At 36.7% G+C, this 24,199-nt stretch overlaps 2 protein-coding genes across 3 annotated transcripts in view; one reads left to right on the top strand and one right to left on the bottom strand.

The window, feature by feature from the left end:
- The window catches only part of LOC132196541 (protein phosphatase 1 regulatory subunit 14C), a 47,128-nt gene extending 29,011 nt beyond the window's left edge, over positions 1-18,117 (bottom strand). Inside the window, exon 1 of the mRNA XM_059619274.1 lies at positions 17,922-18,117. Within this exon, the coding sequence (XP_059475257.1) occupies positions 17,922-18,023 (102 nt within the window). The 5' untranslated portion in view covers positions 18,024-18,117. The remainder of the gene's footprint in view (positions 1-17,921) is intronic.
- On the top strand, positions 5,104-23,665 carry LOC132196538 (low-density lipoprotein receptor-related protein 11). Of its 2 annotated transcripts, none has more exons than XM_059619272.1 (11): positions 5,104-5,443; positions 6,155-6,324; positions 6,452-6,570; positions 21,124-21,425; positions 21,479-21,641; positions 21,699-21,762; positions 21,822-21,934; positions 21,992-22,194; positions 22,376-22,457; positions 22,515-22,658; positions 23,018-23,665. In XM_059619272.1, the coding sequence occupies exons 1-11, from the start codon at positions 5,195-5,197 to the stop codon at positions 23,149-23,151; spliced, it is 1,743 nt and encodes a 580-aa protein (XP_059475255.1). In that variant the 5' UTR covers positions 5,104-5,194; the 3' UTR covers positions 23,152-23,665. The 2 variants fall into 2 exon arrangements, with proteins under 2 accessions (XP_059475255.1, XP_059475254.1); XM_059619271.1 differs by having other exon boundaries at positions 21,807-21,934.
- The last annotated feature ends 534 nt before the right edge of the window (positions 23,666-24,199 follow it).

Genomic DNA, 24,199 nt, shown 5'->3' with positions numbered 1-24,199 from the left:
ATAAAACTTTTGATTTTAAAAACATTATTAAATAGGATTTATTTTATGTTTATTTAAAATGTTAAAGTGTTAAATAAATATTTTCAATTTACTTAATTATTCTTTATAATATTATTAATTTTGTGTTGAAATTTTAAAATGTTAGCACTATACTTATTTTAATTATATTTAATTAACAAATTCAGTTTAAATATATTTTCTATTGTAGTCAGCATGAAGCAAAAAAAGTTGGTTTCCACTATATGAGAATAATTCAAGTGTGTCGGATGTTAATTCAAAATTCAATTCCCCTTTAGTTATACGATTTATTGAAAAAATTAAATGCCACAAATGATCATCTTTTATTGATAATATGACAAAGAAAATAGCATCAAATTTTTTAGTAAGCAAAAAATGATATGACAGTGAAAGAATTAATAAATTTAAGTAGTTTTGAGAATTTAACCCTTTCATGTTGTTTTTGGGTCCTAAAGTGACTCTTGGGCATCTGTGTGCAGACCAAGGGAGCGATTCACCTGCTCGTTATTAATTGTTGTGGCGGCACATCACGAACGCACACACCACGAGAGTGCACTTGGTCTGATGACCTTGCTCTCGGCAGACAAAGGTTGGTGTTTTCGGTGCCACAACAGCAGAGCGTGAACCGCACGCTTCGTTTTTTATCAGCGTTTTCCTCTCCGGCTGCAGCAGGTGCTCAGCGTTTGAGGGACCAAAGTAACAAAGGCAAGTGGAGACGAGACGCGATCGTCGTCGACGCGCCGTCACCAGGGGAGCGGAAAATGCAAAAAGTGGCGAAAAAGACTCCGGCAATCTCTTCGGATAAAGAAAAGCTTCGGGGAAAAGGGAGTGGCAGTGTGGGTGAAAATATTCCCCGCGAGGAACGTTTCGCCACCAACCTTGTTATGGAAATAGCTTTTGGGACAAAAATAATGATGAAAGCTCCAAATATCTCTTTAAATCCCAGGATGAAAATAAAATTTAATCGGAATATCAAATCGAAGAAAATTTATAGACAGATTTAGTTATAATGAAAGAATTTTTTTGCCAAAAAAATGACTCAATTAAAAAGAAGCTTGAGCATTTAATTTTAATAAAAGGAGATGAATCCGATCAAACCCGAATAAGGCGACCAATTTTCCGCTCCCTTGTGTTGTTGAAAAGACGGCGGGTTATGCGTTTCAGCCTCGAACGTGGCGCTGCCAAGCGTGAATATGAGCCGTGGAGCGCGAAAATCTGCTCGCCAGAATCAACCGAGGAAAATAATATTAAGGAGCGCGTTAAGATGCAACGCGCTCACTTCTCGCCACCGCATGATTATTTTGTTTTACAATCCTTTCGCAAAATATGGAAAGGTTTCGTCAGCGGTTCTGCAACGGCGGAGGAGAGATTTTCGTCACTAAAGTTGCAATTATGCGGAGAGCAGCTGCTCTGCGGAAATTGGCGCAATGCATAAGAAATAGCTTGGGTTTATCGGAGTGGATCACATACGCACCATAAATTATTTCAATCGCTTCACATCTTCACATGAAATTTGAAGAATAATTTTTTTCTATAAAGATTTACTATAATTGCAGCATATTCATATTTAATATTTTGAATATTTAATTTACTTTCAATTAGTTGAAAACAAATATGGACTAAATAAATTAAATTTCATCATATTCAATAATTTTTCTGGCTTTGTTGGCGTTTTCATCTAGAACATTAGACTATGCGGTCGAATGTGCCGGATCGTAGCTGCAACTAATAACATCATCACTCCGACCCGCGATTATAAATGCAAATGAGCAACACGATATCTCTAATCCAGACATCCTTCCGCAGGCTTTTGTTCGTCCCACACAGTCCGAACGCAAATCCATCAGTTTCATTTTCCAGGCAAAATATATAACCAAGTTGTGGCAGGTGCTGAGATTCTACCGCACACCTGCGTCTTTTTAAGCAAACTATTTAAAATACTCTTCTCCTAATTACATTGCCACTTTATAAATTTAGCAGAAACATCTGCAGAGCTAAATTATTTAGAGAAAAATATCCTGAAAATTTAAATTATTTCTGCTGCATGGCAGGGACTTGAATTATAAAATAAATTTGTTAACAAAAGAGTTCTTATTTTTTCAACTTGGGTCATTTGCATAAAAAGAGTGTCATCCTTTCTTTTTCAGGAAGTAACAATTCATCTTCCGCCAACAAGTTTCATTCTTTCTCAACCACTTTTGAGAGAATCCCCCACTGATGCTTAAAATGGAAATTTAATTTCGTAAGTAAAAGAACACGCTCCAGCAAATTGCAATCAAAAACTGTGAGGCTGGAAACTTTTGTGGCAGCAACTTTTCAAGAGCTTCTTCTTCTTCTTGCCAGTAAAAATATGCACAACTTTTAAAGAGAGGGCGACGATTCTCACTTCAACTTTTCGCCGCCTAACAAAACATAATTCATTGCATTGTTCGCAGCTGCCACTTCGCTTGTACGCCCTTATCACACAATTTTCCGTGAATTTAATCACCCGTCCAACAATTATAAATTATGTGGGTCGATGCCTCTTTTCCCTTTCTTGGACTTGCGAGTTAGGGACAGCAGGTGAAAAAGTTCTACGATTCGCAGCTGCATTGAATTGAATTAATTTGCTGAACTCAGCATTTATTACTATCGCAAAAATTCCTCAGCAAAACAATGTGCTTTGATAAAACGAATGAAAATGTGCCTGATCGAATAGAAAAGAAACGGACCATATAAGTTTTTTGAATAGTTTTGTTATGAGAAAAACTTCGAAGAGCAAGGCAGATTGTTTTATCAGACATTTGTCAGTTTGAATGCGATAATAAAACGCGCAGGTGATAAAGAAGTGCGAAAAAATAGCAAATAATTGAATGCATTTGAGATTAAACTGATTCAGCATCATTCAGGGACGGCCGTGAAATTTTATTTTCACTTGCACACAACTGCCGGTGACTGAAAAAAAAATGTTGATGTTACTTTAAATTGTGTTTGCCGTGATGGAATGTGAAAACCAACAGGCTGGAACAAAACATTTGCTGCGGCTTCCTGCTTTCACGCCCCAATCAACCGATGGAAAAATTCAAATCCCGAATTGAACGATAAAGAAGCAATAATTGATGGAATTTGCTGATAATGAATCAAATCAGCCAAAATTAAAGAGCAGTTTCTTGTAACTCGGTTCTGCTCTTTGATAAAGAAAAGACTGTTTTGATTCGAGACGTTTAATTTTGCACAACCCACCCACTCGAGGAATACATTAGCGGGCACTTGTCGAGAGGAAAAGAGGAGCTCTGACTCGAGAGTTCTGTAATTAACTAACAAAGGATCAAAGAGCGAGCGCCGACTTTTTGGAAAATTCGAAGTTTCGCAAATTGAAGAGTGCTGCAAGGGGGAGAAGTTGGGGGCTCACCAGTCAAGTGCGAGGGCTGCTAAGGGGCAGCTGCGTCCAAGTGGAGCGGTTGCAAGTGTCCAACGCGTGGCCAACGGAGCCGGGAGATGGGCACGGTGATCTGTGGACTCTACCGCGGCACAACACAATCTGCGAAACCCACCGAGCGCCGGAGAACCAAAACGCCGCTCGGCTCTCTGCAGAACGAGCGCCAGTCACGTAGTTGCTCCGCGCGCCGCTGGCAGCGCTACTAAGCGGGCAGCCCACACATTATTGATTTGTGGAAGTGAGAAATTCAAAAAGTCACCATTAAGTCACAATGAAAAATGAATTTAGAATAAAAATAATTTTATAGAAATTAAGAAATAAAATGTATGAATTTATTACTTAATTAAAATTTATCAATTTATTAAGAAGTTTGCAAAGTGAACTAAACTTATTATTATTATTTAAGTCAAAATTTCTTTTAATGATTATGTAATCAAACAAATATTTATGAATTTTATCCATTTTTGTTGATTAATTGATTAATGTAATGATCTATATATAGTACTTAGAAGTGATAAACAAATTGGACATTTCAAATACTATGCACTTCTTATAATAAGGCCACAATGTAGGATCAACAAAATTTTCACACTCAGAAAACAGAAAACCATATAAAAGGAAGTTTTCTTCCTCCTTATGACCTAGAGTGCTTCAACAAAATGCTTTTGTTTGTTTCAATTCTTAAACTACATGCAAAGTTTTTTCTTGTAAAAACAATTTTTTATAACATTTAAAAGCGTAGTTACATGGATAAAATATTTTCAACGTTATTTGCGGTTATTTGTACTGATTTTTATCGGTATCAGAATTATGAAGTTATTTTAATGCCGTCCCTTCACAATTATAATTAGCTCTACTTTCTGCCTACCGCACAATGTACATTGGCATCACTGCGGCTTTGTGCTGACTTTGAATAGATCTCCTATGACGTATGCAGAGTATTTTGTCTGCCTCCATTAAACCGTAGGTCGTCCGGCGGCCTCTGGTTATTAGGCCGCTATTCAAAGAGCACTCAGACGGTGGTTTCAGTCGGCGTTATGCAACCGGTGCGACGCGACTGGAGTGCACGTTGCATAGATATTGCTCGTTTTGCACAACACGTACATATGCCGGCTGAACTCCTCTCTTTTGTCGCGTTCCATTCAAAGCGGCTCAACATTCTGTTTGTGTATGGAAATGCTTCTTTTTTGCTGTAGCTCGTTACTCCGTTTATTCACTGGTGATGTAAAAAAGAGGCAGACGCCAATATTATTTCAGCAATACTTCAGTCGCGACAACAATGATCGGTCAACATAGGTATATTCCCTTTGATTACGATGGCAAGAGTTACGAAACATGACGCCTGAACTTATGCAAAAATTTCCCCCTTACATAACGTGGTAAAGAAATTAGAGTTACATCTATAAATTCACAATTACAGTGTTGTTCTTTTTTCTTTGGTGACGTTTCTGGAAAACGATCAATACTTTTGGGCACGATATAATTAATTTTTAATAAAATAACCTGATCCACCGGCGTTCCTTGTCAAAATTTAATTAAAAACGATTCGTCCGTCAAGCCACCTCATAATATATTTTCTCTTTTCCGCCTTCCCTCAGAGATGGTGCTCGGCGGGCGGTATAACTCTCGCGTGGAGCGGAGGCAAACACAAAACACCCGATCAATAAAACCCCGTGCTAAACAAACCATTCGCTCTTACTCTCCGATGTAGACAAATTTCTCGTCCACAGAGTGCACGGTGAATTTTATTCCTTCGCAATGGGGGGAAAGTGGGCCGTTTTGGTTTTGCTGGGGGCACTGGCGGCCCCCGGGGCCCCGCAGAGGCGCCTCGATCTGTTCGGCTGCGCCGAGAACTTCGACATTCGCTCAGACACGATCATCAGGACGCAGGACTCGCAAGTCCTCGGCGCCAGGTTCATGAATGAGTCCGAAGTGTCCAGCAGGGACGAATGCGTCCGGCATTGCTGTCAGACCACCGACTGCAATGTTTTTATCTATGAGGAGAAGGTAGGATAAGCCACAAAATTCTTACTGCGTTGCGGGGAAATTAAGATAAAAATATTTGTTCTAGAAGACCTATTTCGTTAATACGACGGAAATCTAATTTCTTTGTCTGATGTATAAAATGATTTGATCTTAAAATATTTCATTGCTATGATTGAATCATTCTTGTTTATTCGTAAGATTTATATTTACATTTTACAATCAATATTATTGTTTAGTCAATTTTGGGTTGGTATGGTATAATTAGAGCAGGACAGAGTTCGCAATCCCATGCTACAATAATGCAACAATTTTACAATATTTATATCCTCTAAAAATAATAACTGCCAATTAAATAATTTTATTTTGCATTAATTCATATGTAAATTTATAAATAAAAAATTCTGCTTTGGGTAAATATTATTATTATAATTGAATTTGAGACAATAACAACTAAAAAAATTAATTTTAGTTATTAAAATAATTTTTAATATGAAAATATTACTGTGAAACGAAAATAAAATACAGCAGTATTAGAGTTTTAAATTAATTAACTTAAGATTATTTCTGTACTAAAATATTAAAATAAGAGCTGTCGTTGTTGTGTCTTTATTTGTTCTCTTAAAACCTACGTTTGAAATAACATTTCAAATACATTAAATATGAAATGTATAATTTAAATTGTTATCTCCCAATTGAAAAAACTTACAATAAACGTTAAAAAAAACATTACAGACTCCTGGCAGTTGTTACTTGTTTGACTGCGGCCCAACTGACGATTTCAAGTGCAAGTTTCACACCCACGGCCACTACGTGAGCGGTGTGATGACAGTGAATAGACAAGTGGCTGAACTGGAGAGCCAGATCAAATTGAGCAAACACGAACAGGAGCTTACTGGACTCAGGTAAAGCTTTTGAACAAGCTCAAATTCAACACTTTTTTTTCACATAAAAAATCATTTTCAGCTTGGATCATACGCAAGTCTATTTATTTCTCTAATGCTCTAAACAAAACTGATGATCTTGTTTCAGACGGAAAGGTGCTCCCGCTGGGCAAACAAAGCCCGTGACAACAAGCACAAGCACCAAACCGCCTACAACAACGGCCACAACGAGGGCCACGCCGACCCAAGTTTTCGCCGTGACAACTGGTAAGCAAAAAATAATGATACTTTCCTTTTTTCGGATTTAAAAAAAAAAAAAACGTGACCGATTTTTACTGATAAAGTTGCTATAAAGAAGAATTTAGCATATTTATTAAGTTTAGTCGCAGTTGATTTTTTGAACGTTCAGATTGGATGATTTGGCCCGCAGGTGCTGAATTTAATTGTGCGGGAACAGTTAGTATGCTCGCCGGGTACGTCGCAGTTGGGTTTTATCCGTGCTTGTTTATTTATCATCTAAAAATAAAAGCCCATATGATCAACCACCGTTACGAGTCGCGCACTCTTCGGTAATGAACATGTAAAGTCTCGCAGCAAAAAAAAAGAAGGATTAACCTTTAAACCCTGAGAAGCAACAAAGTATCGAGTTGTTTGTGCCCGGCTCATTAATTTCCTAGGCACACCTCGATATTCGCAGCAGCAATTTTTCTGCTAGTAAGATTTTTTTTCCAAATTTAACTGTAATAATTAATTTGTCCTTTCATTCCGTTGTGAATTAAAATAATATTATAATCTTTCCCACAACCCTATGCCATTTTGCTAAGAAAGTTTTCACTTCCAGATATAAATCAATACATAGCAGGGGGAATAGAAAGAGAAAAATATGAAAGCTGCTCGCCGAAAACTCAAAATGATATCGCACACCAGAAAATTCTCATGCCGAAACCTTTAATCTTATTATTCTCTGCATAGAGGCAAATCGTGCGAAACTTTTGCAGCACGCCGACATAATGCGAGATCCGTTTCTCGATAATAATGCCGTACTGCACGAAATGAAACAAAGGCGAATAAAAATTTGATTAAAACTAAAATGCAGCTGTTTGGCTGCGCGTGATACGAAATGTGTAATTAACATCAACTTTTCTTAATGCAGTAATTTTTTTATAAAAATTTTATTTTATCTCGCATAGCCACGGAAGTCGTAATCCAAACTTGCATTCGCAATCAGAAAAATGCGATAATTTAAGTAAGCTTTCTAAATTTTAAATATGCTTTTGGAAATTTTGACCAGTAATTATGGAGAGAGCTAAATTCAATTTATGGCTTTTTCCGAAAAGCGGATGCACAAACTTGGAGTGCCGACCAACAACACAGAGAGAACCGGGGAGAACGAAAACTAATTCCATAATTCATCAGAGAGCTTCCGAGCTGAGAGCTTTCTCTGAAACCAGCTTTGTTTGCTGGCCTTCCTCATTTCGTAAATCACCCGCACCGCATTTAAGCCAATTGAAATCGCAGGAAACACTCTTATTGACCCCCAGCGAAATTCACCAAATTGGCTCTTGAAAATCAGGGCGAGTCATTTGCCAGGGAGAATGGCTTTGTTGCCTCATTGAAATGGCTCTATGCAGCACAGCAACAATTATTTCTCATTAGGCCGCTAATTCCACACTCGCCAAACTGCTAATTGAAGCTACAATTTGCGATGATTTAGCGGCCAGAGTGCGAACTAGCGAGTGTGACTGGCATAAATAACTAATTTTCACGTACCGCCTTTGTCGCGATGCACTTCCTTGTTAATTAAATGCCAGACTGCGTGCCGCAAATTTTTGCGCAACGCTCTTTGTGCATTTTTGCACATACACTGCGGTAATACAGAAAATTTTATCATCAAACATTCTTTGCTTATGAAAATGGAAAAAAATATTATGACGAAAATATCATAAATCTTTAATTAATTTGACCAGTTGAAATTGAATATCTATCCTCATGATCTTTTATTTTTAAAGCAATAAATAATTTAATAAAAATATTATCTGTGTCAATCTATGTTAAAATATTGTAGAGTTGGAATTTTTACCAAGCAAAAATTCAGACATAATTCCGAGCCTATAAATTAATGAAATAATTAAAGGCAAGACATGCGTGCAAGTTTACGATTTGAGTGTAGTGCGGGTCAATCGCCGATTATTTAAAGGGCAATAAATGTGCGTGGCCGAGCGCTTATTGCGTGTCTGAGACTCTTGATAATTTCGCTGGCTGGCAAGACGGAAAACCGGCTGTTGGTCGAAAAAAATCGTCCGCAGGCGCACGTTCGGAGCAGCGGCGTGGGATTCTCCCGGAGGCCTGTAATTGCGGCCAATTTCCATTCAAATCGCAGCCACTCATTTACATTCTCAATTACCGCCAGTTTTAATTCCTGGACGCGAGCGAGCAAGCGCCGTCTGCGACCCCAGACCAATGATCCATCTCACCAGCCATGTAGGAAATAATCGTTTTCATTGTAATTGCTATATCGAGACCTCCTTCTACAAAAGGAATTCAACAGTTCACTTTGGGACTTGGTTTATTATTTATTTAGGAGGAGGTCTTCCCTTTTGTTTGCCTCTGTGGTTTTGACTCCATTAAATTTCATCTCTGCCGCAATGCGTCACTCCCAGATTAAATCTCGAGCGTGGAGTTAGGTAATTAAAAGAAGATATTGTGTGTGTGATCTGGCCCAGTGAATCTGGAGTAGTTTGTTTATAAAAATGTAATTCAGCCTCGAGACTCGACACAGCATGCCTTAAACAATAATTTGATGAGCCACATGTAGATTTAAACACTTCGTGGAAAACCAAAACCTTGACGGAAAGATTGAAAAATTTTATTCCAGTGATTATGATGCTCTTTACTTTCCTTCTTAAAAATCAAACTTTTTAATTTAAATTTCCTGCAAAAAGTAGATCAGAATTGTAAAACTACTCGAAAAACTCCCGCACCTGAAGAGAAGCTCATTAGACTTCACAAGAGGCAATTCGGGCTGTAAAAACCATAAATTTCGCACACATGCACGAATCGTGCCCTACCACGATAATTCTCTCTGGTCCGTTCGCCCACCAAGCGAGGAATTTGAATATAAAAGTATGTACGTGACCATGAATTTTATTGCAATGAGTAACGATCTCGCATGTGTACAAGGAGCAGGCACAGTCGATTGTTCCAAATGAAAATAAACCGGCGCATCCCACACGCGTGATCTGCTTTTCAAAGTACTTTCACAACAAACCAGAGAACGTGGGGACGAGAAAAACACAAGGTCAGTTCGCAAACTGATCGAATTAATTTATCATCCGTCTGTCTCCGGCCGATCGATCAGTCCGTCGGATTGTGCGCGCGGTTTTGTGAGGAAACACATGAGACGTGAATAAATGAAATAAATTATGTGCCGATTCGGTTTCTGTCTTCTTTTTATAGAAGGGTAGCGCAAAAGGAGTAGCGAGTGATTGCGCAAAGGCATTGTTGTTTGCTTTTTGCAACCGGTGGTGTATTGGTAGATGAATTAAGATTGTGTGCACGCTGCTATTTCTGTCGCATTCCAAAAGTGGCAGTCAACACTGAGTTGAAAGAACTTTTTTCAAGTGAATACAAATGTTACTATCTCAATTTTATCTAAAAAAAAATTCGGTCATAAATGAATTTTTTTGAGGTCCTTTTAGAGTAAAATCCTAACGAAATATGAATGTTGCTTTCCCTAAAAACTGTTTACAGTAATTGTATTTTGATTATGAGCGTAATAACCGGAACATTGCAAGTGAAAAACTTCCATTTTGCATACCCATTATTTCCAAATATAGGCCAAGTTAAAAATATTTTGCAAAACTTACCCAAATATAAAGCTTTTTTCGAATTCTAAGAAAATTAAACTATAATATTCAAAATTTTCTAGAAATTTTGTATCATAATTGGTTTCAATTTGAAAATATTTAATTCTCTTTTAGTAACAACTTGATTGAATTATAAAGAGACACCGAACCGAAACAAATTATGAATGCATTCCTGCCCTTTGAAGCCTCAACTGAATGCAAAATTTTGTGCGTCTCTCATTTCTCTCAACATCTATTTAACAATGAGAGGAAGCCCAGTTACAATTTCGATTGTTGCTTTCTCCCGGTGGGAACGAAACCTGTGGCCGGACGCCTTGAACGCGCTGCACAATAATCATCATTGAATACGCAGCCCAAAACGGGAGCATCGGATTTGTCACACCGCTGGAGAAAGAGAATAAAATGATAATAACAACAAAACGAAATGTGTTCGCCGCGAGTGACTCTGCCAGGTTCTGACACAGATTCGAATCAAGCCGTGCAGAAAGGCAGCCGAGAGCTGCAGTCGTGGAAAAGAATTAAGATTGTTTTAGTCATGCATCGTGGCATGCAATAAGTTGAAATAAAGTGCATGTAAATGCATTCAAATCAAGACTTAAGACGCACACATGCGGGAGGAAAAGTCATGCCCCGTGCACTTGCCCTTCTTCCACAACTTCAATTCTAATTTAATGTGACACAGAACAAGACAACAGAACTAAAACCTTTCTCTCTCAACTTATTAATGTATGATTATGCAAGAATATAAATTTATATCAAATTTATTTTTAAAACATATTTAAATTATAACGCTTCAAATTTTACTAAACTTATTTTTTCAATGGAATTTTATTGTTTTAAAACGTTTTTTTAATAATTATATATATTATTTAAGTTATTATATTTTAAAATATCTGCCTTACATGTAAAACAGAATTTAAGAACGAAATCAAGATATTTTTATGTTTTACAATTCTGAAATAAATAATTTAAGTACTTTTCGCAGCTCATACTTTTATTATTTGATCATAAATGAACTTATAATCCTCTTCAGAGGTGATACAATTTTTGCTGAAATAGAAATTAATGAAAAACTTGATACGGTTAAAAATATTAAATGATATACAAATAATAAATAAAGAAACTAAGTACAGGGAATGTATCAGGTTAAATTAAAATTATTTTAATTAATTAAAACCACTTGTATGTTGAATTTAAAAACAAATGCCAAAAACTTTTTTATTCCAAAAGAATCGGTTTTTATTTTAGTAACTTTGTGCCTGTTTAAAAAGTTTTTTGTGCACCTAATTTGAAAAGTTCAAATTTGAAATTTTGAGAATTATAGATGATTTTAATTTTGAAGCGCATTAAATTATAGGGAAAATAAAATTCAAGTTTTGATCAACATTAATTATTTTGCCATCCTGATCTTCAAATACTCAATTAACTGCTCAAGACACTCTAATCTGACTGCGCTTTTTCTTATTCTGCAGAATAGAAAGAATCGTTCTTTGTCCTTAAAACGATTCCCTAATTGCAGCCGAATGTCTCTTGTTTTGCGGCAGATGCCCCACTGGAGAACAAACGCACAAAGCATCTCTTTTATTATTTTTTTTATTTTTTTTTTTTTTGTAATGACTGATTGAGGAAGAGAAGCCTACGATGCAGAGTAAAAGTCGTGATTCAGCTGAATTAAAAAGAAAATAAATAAATCAGCACCATTGACACGATCAAGTGCGCAAAAGTTAACTGTTCCTGCTCTTTCTCTTGAGCGGAAAAACTGAGCGCAGCATTCGAATACATAAAAAAAGAGTCATGCAAGATAAGAGAAAGAATACGGAGAAGATTGTTTGGAGACGATAGCAAAGAAAATAATATATCTGATCACTTGACACAACTCCTTCTGACACATCAATTTATTTTTCTCAGTAATCTTGATCTTCCTTCAGCAATAAAATAAGGATTTTTATTATTGTAACATTTGCCATTCATCATATTTCGACGTTGATTCCGTCTAATTTTCAATATCAGTTTTAAAATTCTATCCGTAATTCCCGTTGAGAATTAGTTGCGCAGAATGGTTACCTACTTTTGAGAATGGTAGTATCAATTTCCTAAATGAGCTGCCGTGTGTGGGAGATCTTTAATAACGATCACGCGGACTGTCCGATGCGCTGCTTTTTTATGCGGTGCCTATTTAATTTGCCCGCACCATCGGCGGATGTTGCAATGGGTGGATCTTTAGAAATGAGCGAGAATCCCGTTTGTTGGTTCGTTCGCCGATGCTCACCCAGTTTCTTTCTCTCTTTATCTGCTGCGCGCTCTTTAACCAGGCGAATTCGCTTCATTATGCTCGGCGGCGCACACAAAGCCCGATTTGCCGCGAACGATTTCGTGCTGAATGCTCGCCTTTGTTCGCCAAAGACCACATAAGACCGCCGCAAGAGCAAAATGCGAACATTAATGAATTTTAAGTGCATTCTTCTCCAAAAAGTACACGTGTTTTAACGGAATTATAAAATAAAAATATCGAAAGAAGTTAAATTTTATGATGTGTGTAAACATAGACCCGTGCTATGGAGGAATTTTATACTTTGGGTTTCTGCTCAAAAAAAGCAATGTTTTACGCCTCATTAAGCAGCATACTTTTGAAACAAGATTAAGTGATCATGCTGATAAATTTCTGCCTGCTATTGGTCCAGAAACTAATAACTAATAATTTTCTTCCCGTCTGCATTTGATTAATTTGATTTATAATCATGGTATAATTGGATTATTTTTTTAAAGGCATTTTATGTATGGAAAATGAGTTGATATTTAAAATAAATAATAAATAGACATCAATCACAGAGAAACATGACATTTTTTATTGATTGCGCTACTTATTTTGATGAAATAATTAATTGAGAATAGTGACTTTCTACATAGAAATAAGATTTTATGAAACAAAAAAATGTAATTAGTCTACTTCAGCTTATTGAACGCGAGATTCGTTATAAAGTAATAGAAAATAATTTGATTTTGTCCCACTTACTTCTATTAGAGCGATCATTCGATCAAGTAGATTTCTAAACTTGTACATAATCTCTGCTCCACTAATAATTTTTATCAAACTTCCATACCAAACCGTGTCATCGTCTACATGCATGCAGGTTTGCTTTCAAATTAAAATAATAATGGTATGTAATTGAAAACAGAAAGTTGATTTGCCTATTCCGCTGCCGCCATTTCCCGCATTTCTTGAAGAACAATCTAACCGCGGTACATGTAAATTTGTGCAGTTACAAAGCTGAGTGATAATCGACAATGGTCCGAGCGCGAGAGAATCCCATATAATTAGCGGTGACCTTGACCAATTATCCCTCTCGGGCTTTGTGCTGGAGATGCACACTTGCTCGATGTGTGCTGAATTGTGCTCCACTCACGGCTCAACACGCAGCGATAATGCATTCAGGGAATCATAACGGTGAAAACAGCACCGCCAGCCACTAAATCTCTTTGCGCGCGTTTGTACTCTCCTTCGAGGCTCCTCTCCTTGGGTTTTGTTCCGAGAGCGACTCTTATAAAAGTTCAGACCTTTTTTCTTTCGCAGCGCTGACCCAAAAACGGGTGCAATGATTCTTGCAATGATATGCCCAGGGATATAAATTGTTATCTGTAATTTTTTTTCACTAAAACAATTTTCTATTACAAAATAGGATTATTTAATTTTTAGTGTCTATGACAGAAAATTGTTTTAACTTTTTTTATTTTTGCAGGAAGTCTTTAAATGATTGAACAATTTTTTCCCGTAATTTTTGACAGCTGTGGCAGAAAAAATTTTCATAAGCAGAGTTTTTCTATTGCACTTTTCAGAATTGAACCTAGAAAATCTTACAGCGATATTGAATTCTTCTAAGTAAAAGGATTATCTAAATTTTTGGATATGAATTTCATTTTTTATCCTCCAAATAATAATAGTACAGTAAAATATCATCTCGGTATACAGCATCATATTTTGGTATTCCAAATCTTCAAGTAATATCTAGAAATTAACTACTCAGTATATGTAAAAAATTATTTTGTAAAAAAACTAAAAAATTTCAAATTGTAACTCTTTTTCAGAGATTATAAGTGATACCCATTTTACTAAAACGTAAAATAAATAAAAATTAACAAATTTAAATAAAGCTATATGAAAGTTAAATGTTTATAATTTAAATAAGCCATCAGCATTAAAATTCTATATAAATTAAAATAAAAGTTTTAGGACTTTAAACAGAATTATTATAATGTACATTTAGGAAGGGCAATAATAGAGCAAAGGAGCCAATTGATGACAACTCGTGGGAACCCTTTCAGGAGTGAATGAAAATTGCTGTTGCTCAAGCGGACAGGGCGTATGATATGTTTGTCCGTGTACACAGCCCTGCTTCGATATTACATAAAGCGAGCGTCGCGGTGCGTGATAGTTAAAAAAATGAGAATAAAACGCAGGCGAGCAGAGTGAACGAGATTGTTGCTGAAACTGGTTGGGTGCCTTGCCTGCCGCGCATGATGTAATTACGCTACACATATTTTTGAACTGGTCCAGCCCACACTGGCTCTAAGGTTTTCTTTTATTCTCTTCTCCGGCTGCCCGTCGTGTTTTTTCATCTCGACGGCGAAGCAATTTTTTTCATGCATTTTGATTAGGGCTGCGGTTTTATATTTTGCAAGAGAGATAAAATAAAATAAAAAATCGCAGGCAAACCGCAGACTTTCAACTTGATGTTTTGTCAGACAACAAGCCAAAAAAGATGAATCGGTTTTGGTTTTTCGCTTTTGAATGGTTGCTGGATAATAATAGTATTTATTGGAGGTTACTTTTGAGGAAAATGAATTGCAATTTTCAAAAGCACAATCATTCAAAGCAAATTTTAAATAAATTTAGCATTTTTTTTAAACTTTAATTAATCTGCTAATTATTTAAGCCTGCGTTTATTTTAAAATTTTCTATTGTATTAAAATATAAATGGAAAATCGCATAACGGCAACTTGCAAGCTCATGTTAATTTAACACATTTCAAAATAATTACAGCCTTCACTAATGCTAAGAAATTCCCTTCGTCCATGTATGCTTAATTTTAAGATCCCAGGGTCATTTTTGCCTCTCTCGGAGCGAATCTTTCACTCTTTTGTTTGTTTTACATTAATTTTTTTTTTGCGGTGGCCATTTTCGCGGGCGTTCACACCCGCGGATGTGCACTTGGTGCAGCTGTCTGCGAGTGATGGGTTATCATTAATATTTTAATACAGGCTCAGTCGTTTGGGTGCCGCGCGATCTGTGAGGTGTGCTTCCTGCGTGCCCTTCAAAACTATGCAACACGGAGATTTTTTCGTGCGTTTTCGGCTCACGCATCCAACCATTCAGGACGAGCCTTTTATTGTGTTGTTCAAATTATACTGACGGCGCGCCACGCACCTTAAAATTAATAAAATAATAAGCTTTTATTCGAGAGCGTGGATAAGTGCACGGTATGAAATGGGAAAACGTGAGATTCGTGTGAAGATTTATTAAGCACCTGTTTTTCCTCCACGTTTATAAACTTTTTTCCTCAAATCCATCGAAACAAAAGGCGGGTTTCGTATTCATAAGAAAATACGATAAAAAATCATAAATTCCTGCCACGAGTATTCAAGAATTCAATAAAATAAAAATGGTATATAATCCTAAACACAAAACTACATTCACCTTTCGCAAAAGCAATTTCAATACAATATTCGCTTTGATGTGCACAAGAATTTAAAGAATTGCAACTATACTGATAATTTACAAGAACTGACGACGGTTTTCAATTGATTCATCAATTTTAAATCCACCATAAAGACTGAAGTAAACATTGCTCACAGTTGACGGATTCCAACATTTTGATAAGCCGACATTAAAAATGTGACACACACGTGTGACGCTGAATTATTTCTAAGTGCTTTGCCACCGCCGCTCGACAAGGAAAAGCACGCTAGATAAGTTTAGGCGAGCCGGAGATCAGAAAGTTTAAGTGTGGCGAAACGCTTTTTCAATCTGATTCGGCGCCTCTTATGTTACAAAGCATTAATTTCCTTTCACTCGATCCGAGCTGCCCTTTTTGCGCGTTCACAATAATAATAAGAGAAGAAGTAATTCATCGCCAGCAGGTTGCATAACCTCAAACGTCTTTCTTTCTTCACAACACGTCGCAAGTGATTTTGCATCGGTTGCACAGAAAAAAGCCGCAAATTAGCCTTCGCTCGTAAAAACAACAACTTATTTTCATAACACGGCACCAAGAATGCCAGCAACTCGTTTCTCACGTGCACTAGGCAATAAAACAAACGTTACCGCCAATGATCGTTCCACTTTTTTTGTAGCTCTTTTGCAAGCTCATAAATGAAAAGTCTATGTAGCTGATAATTTGTCAGGTATTGGGATCAAAACACGTCACGAAGATTTCACATGAAAAATTAAAAGTAAAAGCTTTTGATTTAAGTTTTATTTTTTTTTCTTGCAATTATATTCAATCCCCGTTTCATATATATTAATTTCATGCTTACAGTTTTCCGAGGATTATTTTCCGCAGTGGTTTGGGTTTGTGTAACGCGAAACCATTTTTCTCCAACGAGCATAACGGCTGCGGATTTTTCATATAATCCTTTTGTGATTTGCAGCTCGCAGTCGGTGTGAAAATCATAAAATTTTATACTCTTCCTGGCGTATCAAAACGTTCAAAGAATAAATAAAGAATTGGTGTTCTGGTCTGGAGAGGAAAATATTTATTCGCCTTCTCGCATTTCCTACTTTCTCACAGTGATTCTCCATGCTTTGTCTTTCACGAGTAAATACAAAAATTAATAACGGCTCCGTCTTCCTGTCAAGTTCACAGTCGGCTCTTGAAGATTATGAGCAAAAAAGAGTAAATTATTGGAGACATTGAAAACTCGATATTTTTCTTTCAAAACTTATTTTCTTTTGTTTTAGCCCTGAAATGCTGGCGGGAGATTATCTTTTTTTTGTTATTCTTATCAGTGTAACGTGTCCGTGGATTGACACTGGCCTATTTAACTACTCGTCAAAACAGGCGCAATCGTTTTTCTCCTTCTCTTGTAAATTCACTGTGAAATTACACGTTTATAGAATTAAAACGCTCGTTCGCTGCCTCCTAATAGACTTGAGAGCACGTGTGTGGTTGTGCTGGAGCGCAATAAAATTATCGTCAGGAGCGCCAAATGAGAAAAACCAGATCCAAACGTGGGCTACATTTTTAATTTGCCGACGAATTGCATCGCGACGCGGCCTCCGCTTCAAGACTGAAATGGAAAAAGTAAGAGTTTTGTTTACTCTGAGTTAATCAAGCTCGTCTGCTACTAATTGTGCCCGAACATAAAATCTTTGAAGACTTTTTATTCTGTGGTCAACCGAGAGGCGAGAAAAGCGGCAGTGTCGGTCGTGCTGCATCGGCGATCCTCAAAAAGCTGTGCAATTCACTCTTCATTGAAATGGAGAATCTTTTTATCTTTCACCGAAAACGCGTTCACTCGAAGCTTTTTTTGCGTCTGGTGCGGATAGTTTTTGAGCACCAACCATTACGACACTTTCCACAACCACTGCCGTGACAAAAAAAAAATAAGGAAGGAAATTTTGTCAAAAATGCCAGAACAAAATAATAGATTTTCTTTTAAATAAGTATTTAAATGAAATTTAAAAAAATTCATCTTTTGTTAATTTTTTCTTATTATCAAAGAATGGAAAAATGAAAAAATTAAGTTTACTCCTACCTTGATAGGGGTGCTCTTCTTGTAGGTCGGAGGGGCGGCATTGCCCAGGCAGAGACTCCCATCGTAGCCGAATAGCGGCGCCCTCCTCAGTTTATACGCCATGGTATGGTGATGACCGGTTCCGTCAGATACACAAAAACACCTGAGAGCAACCTGACTGAGTCGCGCGAGGCTCCAAGTGCCTTTGGTGCTCGCGGCTCGACCTGGATTTTGGCTCGGCGCGCTGCTCGCAGTCCTGCCAACCGATCGGGGCCCCTCGGCGGCGTTGGTGGAGGGGCGGCGGATGAGCAGGCGAATGGCCACCGTGAGCGGGTGACCTTTGCGAGCACTGACCTGCGGATTAGTGGGGGTGGACGGTCAGGTGGGCGGTTGGACCCGCAGGGTGCGACACCGCGTCCTGTAACAAAGGAATAAGAAAGAATTATATACGTGTTAAAACTCGAGAATATGTTTTCTGCAGATTTATTTAATTCAAGAGAATAATCAAGCACAATAATAATTTTAATAAAGAATAGGACGTAGATCTTATACTTGTTTAAGTGTGACTAACTATAAATTATTAATATACTGCAGTTCAAATTTGCAAATAATTTTCAGTGGTTAAATCCATTCTTAGAGGATGAAGCTCTTAAAAGCAACTTAATAAGGTATTGTTAAGAGGCTTGCAAATAATAATTATAAAAATTAATTTTTTTTCTTATAATTATAAGAATTTTTAATTCTATAATGTTCTTTCCATTTTTTGGAAATCATCAGCAAGTTTGGCAGCCTTGGAAAAATTGCGCACATTTTTTATCGCAGCAATAATTTTATTTTATCATAAAAATAACTTGTTTGCTCTTATAATACCACCAAATCGGCCCCACGTCTAAAGTAACTGCTGCTCGATTAATTACTTTTCAACAACATCAAAACTGCTGTTCTTATCGGACCGAGAACTGGTAATAAACTTTCTGCAATTTTTTGAAATGACTCATTTCTCATCATTTTCTCCCCGCGAGTAATTTCGGCCGATAATAATCGCAAACAAGCCAGAGGTCAGAGGCCTTTCGCTCAAGGAACGACTGCATCCATGAGCGACTTGACGCCGCTCATAAAGCACCACCCACCAGGGTCCTTGTCCTGCCAAGGTCGATCCTCCGAGATTGCCAAAGCAGGAGGATGGACGAACGGATGGAGAGTTTTCACACTTGCCTGCTCACCAACCAAGCGTCTCGTACAAAAGGAGCACTACAGCTTTTATCCGCCGTTCTACCCCGCCTGAGGCTCTTTTGTCTTAAATAAAAATTTGAAACTTAAGCATACAATGAAATTAAAAGTCTGGGAAAATTCAGCGACTATGAACAAAATCAATTTTGAAATGTGATATTTTTATATCTCAATTAACTTTTAATATTTGAAACTAAAAATTTATTGATGGTATTCTATGTTAAGAAATAAAAATTATTTTATTTTGGATATAAAAAAAAAAAATGAAATTTTTTATGTTAAGTTTGACATAAAAATTGTAAAAATTTGACGAAAATTGTTCAATCTTTTTTCCTCTGGTAATTAAATTTGGAATAAAAATTAATTAAATGCTATTTAACTGATGTAAATAATACTTATCAAGCATTTGAAACCTCCAAATATAGGATTATTTTGGGTCAACTTGTATATAATATGAAGCAACAAGCTTTGAGAAGATTTAACTTAAATTAGCAAAAAAAAAAGTAAGGTCGATCTGCCTACTTAATAATTTAGGAAATTAAGCGCGAAATTGATAAACATGCAAATTGGGGAAATGTTAGGCAACTTTTGGCCTTTTGTTTCGCTTGGGATGAGTTTCCATAATTTATTCAACCTTCGCTCCTTGCGAGGAAATGTCGCTCACAGCCAGCAGACTCGCCCACGCTGGTATCAGATTGAGGGGCTTTCATAATATACGCTGTGAGGATTAAAATCCGCCAGAAACAAGATAAAAAAAATATGTTTATGTTTTTACAAGACGGTTTAAGCTCTTTGAATTAAAACACTTTGATTGATGAAAGGGAAAATTCGATTGCTTAAAAAGAACAATGAGAATGCAAAATGAAGGAAGTGCAAAGGAGGCGTCAAAGGTCAAGCGGCACATACGTGGCGCGGCCCTTCACCCAAATGTGGACCACTTTCACTGGCCCGATCAAAAATAAATCCATGCTCTTTGAAATTTTGACGCAACCCGCACCGAGAAAATAATAACAATAAGAATAACGGCGCGTACCGTGAACAAAACATGGCAAGGTGAACACTTTCTATATACGTGTGTAATCTACAAGGCGCTGCGTTACGACAAATTAGTAGTCACGTGGGTGTTTGGTTCGTAAAATAATTAAGGAGCGCTTCTTCTACTTTTTGCTGAATAAATATCAGCAGCTTTCTCGGGACGGAATTTCGTTTCAAACGAATTTTCACACCGTGCATTTCGAGAGTTCAAAAAGGACCAGTTGTATATTTTACATCTAGTTTTGTAATTCAAAGTGCGCGTAGAGCGTGTTTCGCAAATTAATTGGTGCCGTGAAAAATTTTCCCACATTAAATTTCGCATGAATCAAGAGAAAAGTTGTTCGCGGGAGATGAATTTACCATGACGCAGGTCTCATTCTCTCAGCGTGGGTGTTTAGCCGAAATGAATGGGTGTAATTATTAACCGTAATTTAATTGGTTTCAAATGTGACACTCACGAAAAAAAGAGGTCGACAGTTACAACTTAATTGTATAAATAAATAAAAAAAAAATTATGTATACAAAAATGATTCTTCAAAATAGATTTGATCTTGTTTCTTTTATAAATTAATTGATGAGGACTTATTTTTTCTATCTTATTTACAAAATAAAAATTCACTTAAATTCTGTAATTTTTTTAAAAATTCCAGGAAGACAAATTTAGAAATTTATTAATAAAATTTGCATTACTAATGAATGTAGAAAAATGCAATAAACATTATTTAGAAAAATGCTCATTTTAAGGATAGTCGTATTTACAAGATATATTGCCCAAACTGAATGTATTTACTAATTTTGCAGGGATTTTTGCGCACGGTTGCTCAGTGAAGAAAATGAGCCTGCCACTTTTAAAAATTAGCTATGACTGCTTTGAAATCTTTTGAATTTTAAATTCATCCATCTTAAGTTACTTTTATCGCGATTGAAAAAAGTTATTAACATTATGATCTTTTTGCAGTTCGCAGGTGCAGTCGTTACCAGTTTGAGTGTCGCACTTCTGGCGAGTGCATCGCCATTTACAACGCGTGCGACGGCATTCCGCAGTGCGCTGACGGCAGTGACGAAGGTCCCGAGCTAGCCTGCCCCACGCCTCCGACTACCAGGCCTCCGCCACCTCCACCGCCGATTCCTCCAGTTGCCCCTGCTCGCAGCGGTGGTCAACTGGAAGGACCCCTCAGCCAGCAAACCTGGACCCCTCAAATTCAAAAGCAGCAATTGCCGAATTATCCCTTGAAAAATGGGCAAGCGCCAAATCAAGAGGTATAAAATTATCATTTAAAACAATTATTTCATCTATAAATATGAATTTAAAGGTTCCCCTGCAAGATCCGAACAAGTATTATGGTGAAAATGAGTACAGAGGACAACAACAGTGGCCGCAACAACCACCTCCATTCAGACAGGCAGTGCCTCAGACGAGCCAAATCCAAACCAATTTCCACCGACCAGGACCCTTTGAAGCTTCTGAATACGACAGTAATTTATTTTGAATTTTAATGAAATTTTTATTTTATACAAATTCCTTCTATATAGATTCTCAAAACAGCCATATTTTCAATCACAAAACAACAGGTCTGTTGGCAGAACAGGATAATATGTGAGCCTTGTTAGGATTGCAGATTTTCAAATAATTATTAACAGGCCCGTTTTCCCCAGAAACAATGGTTACAACGGACGTGCCGCTCCCAACTACTACCCCAATCCGGATTACCACCAGCCAGAGGTGCCTGTGCAGTGGCCGCGTCCGCAAGAACCAACCCTTGATCATGGTAGGGCGTTTAAATTCTATTTTATTGTTTTTTTTTTTTTAAACGTTTCGTTTTCAGCGAGGAACAATTTGGTGCAGCACTCGATGGAGGACGAATTGAAGATGCGCGCTCAGCAGCCACCGGAAGCTCCCCGCGTACCTTACAACCCTCCACAGTCGTCTGATTATTATTACGAAGAGGGGGGACAGCAACACGGCGTTTTCCACAAACACCCGCTGACCCCACAGAATTTACCCCCGAGTGATTCACAGGCAGCTCAGGTAATTAAAATTACAAAGTAGTAAATAAAAAAACTGTCGATGATTTTAAAATTCATTAAAATATCAGCAAAATCTTCAAAATTAATTCTTGAACTAAATATGAAAAAAAATGCAAAAATTTTTGAGTGCATTTCTGCCACATTGTTACAATTAATTATAAATATTTTTTTTCTAAAAACAGCCTGCTATGCAAATCCCTGCAACTGTTCCGACTTTACCCCCATCAACCAACGACCAGGAAAAAACAACAGAACACCCCTATGGTAAAACCTTGACATTGAAATTATTTATAAAAGTGCAAGACCTTTCACTATTTGCAGAAGATGCGCATAAGCATGGTCACTACACTGGAAATCCTTCGCAGAAAAAAGCGCTTGGACACAAAAATTTAGACGCGGAAGCCTTTCAAATGCCTGACGGGACTGCAGCTAAGCCTGGAGGAGCGTACTTGTCTCTGAGCATAGGTCAGTCTTTGCGTAGAGTAGGCAATCCCATTCACACGGCTGATGTGCCAGTTGCATAACGTCATGTTAGATTATAATTTTCATCGTGATCGATCAAACTTGAAGCACACAAAAAATTATAATATTAACATTTACAAAGGCTGAAAACGCTGACATGTTTCGAATCAAATTATGTCCTGAATGAATATTAGTCTTTTTTTCTGTAAATTTATTTTAGTTTGCATTTTACCCTCAGCCTTACTAAAAGTTATTTCAACTTGCCAAAAATGAATAAATTTTAAAAGTGTAAGGTTTATTAAATTGAGTTTGTTAAAGTAATCAATAAATTTTGAGTTCTTTAAATTATTGATTTATTTTAGGTCTCTTGGTGACTGCCCTGCTCGCTGCACTTATCAGTTGCCGGCTACGAGCGGTTAGGAGGCGGCTCAGGAGAGGTGGAAAATCCAACTTGGCTCACGACGCAGATTTCCTGGTCAACGGAATGTACCTTTAAAATCGTAGGTCAGTTGACAAGGTGGAGCGTTACTTCAAGTTGATTGATTGTTTAGAAAACTTTGTACACAGTGATTATGAAATACACATCATACACATCAAATTGTAAAAAAAAATGAACGAATTATCAGATTGCCTGTAAGAATGAGGGAGAATCGTATTACCTTGACAATGTCTAAAATAAACTATTGTTGGTGATAGGAAAAAAGAAAATTATATAAAAATAAATAACTACAGAAGTGCATGTTTGTGGATACCATAGCAGGGACGTAGAAAAATACAATGTATTTTACTAAGCACTGAAACTTTTGCACCTGAAATTATAACGAATAAAATGAAAATTGGCAAACTGTGCAGCTAAATGGTGGAAGTCGTTATTGGTATAGTTTAATTTCTTTCAACTTCATTCTCAAATCTCTCAACGTGGCCTCTATTTGTATGTCTCTAAATTTTTAATTGTTAATGTGAAGAGATGCTGGTCTTTCACATACCTGTTCATCAATAAAATTAGTGAAACATTTTGTATTATGTTTTCTTCTCAAATTTCCCTAAAGTAAAATTAATTGAAGTGTAGAGGGAAAATGTAGCAATATTATTATCTATCATGCAAATTGCAAAGCACACAACGAGTACAGTGTCGATTGTTCGCACTTTATTTTCAGCAAACATAATTATCCACGAGTGTATGCAAACACAATGTCACAAAGTCCACAATAAATACATTCAAGAGATAAGAAAGAACATAACTTATGCATGATTCCGGGCAAGAAGCAAAGGCGTGTGAATAAAGTTAATGCGTGTTTACATTTAAACAATAACCACATAAGTTGGCAATTGAGTAAAAAAGTGGCAAGGTATAAAAAACACTTGATTTTTCTAGCTTTGTAAATTTCAAATTTTTTAAACATGCATAAATAATTACGTGTTAATATTTCTTTTATATTTTGAAGAATAAAACCATTATTTTAATTTAAATTGAATTTATGGATTATTTTATTTTATAATATATTAGTCATTATTTTTACTATCAATAAAATTAATATTTAAAA

The sequence above is a fragment of the Neocloeon triangulifer genome, unplaced genomic scaffold (genome assembly GCF_031216515.1).
Source record: "Neocloeon triangulifer isolate White Clay Creek 2 clone unplaced genomic scaffold, ASM3121651v1 ptg000012l, whole genome shotgun sequence".
NCBI classification, from domain to species: domain Eukaryota; kingdom Metazoa; phylum Arthropoda; class Insecta; order Ephemeroptera; family Baetidae; genus Neocloeon; species Neocloeon triangulifer.
The sequence above is the reverse complement of the archived record's forward strand: the minus strand, read 5'-3'. Positions and strand labels throughout refer to the sequence as shown.

Excerpts from the sequence above, each read along its gene's own strand:
- LOC132196538 (XM_059619271.1), top strand. The coding sequence starts at position 5,195 with ATGGGGGGAAAGTGGGCCGTTTTGGTTTTGCTGGGGGCACTGGCGGCC. Across the intron at positions 5,444-6,154 it reads TTTTTATCTATGAGGAGAAG|ACTCCTGGCAGTTGTTACTT; the intron begins GTAGGATAAGCC and ends AAAACATTACAG. Across the intron at positions 21,426-21,478 it reads GGCAAGCGCCAAATCAAGAG|GTTCCCCTGCAAGATCCGAA; the intron begins GTATAAAATTAT and ends ATGAATTTAAAG.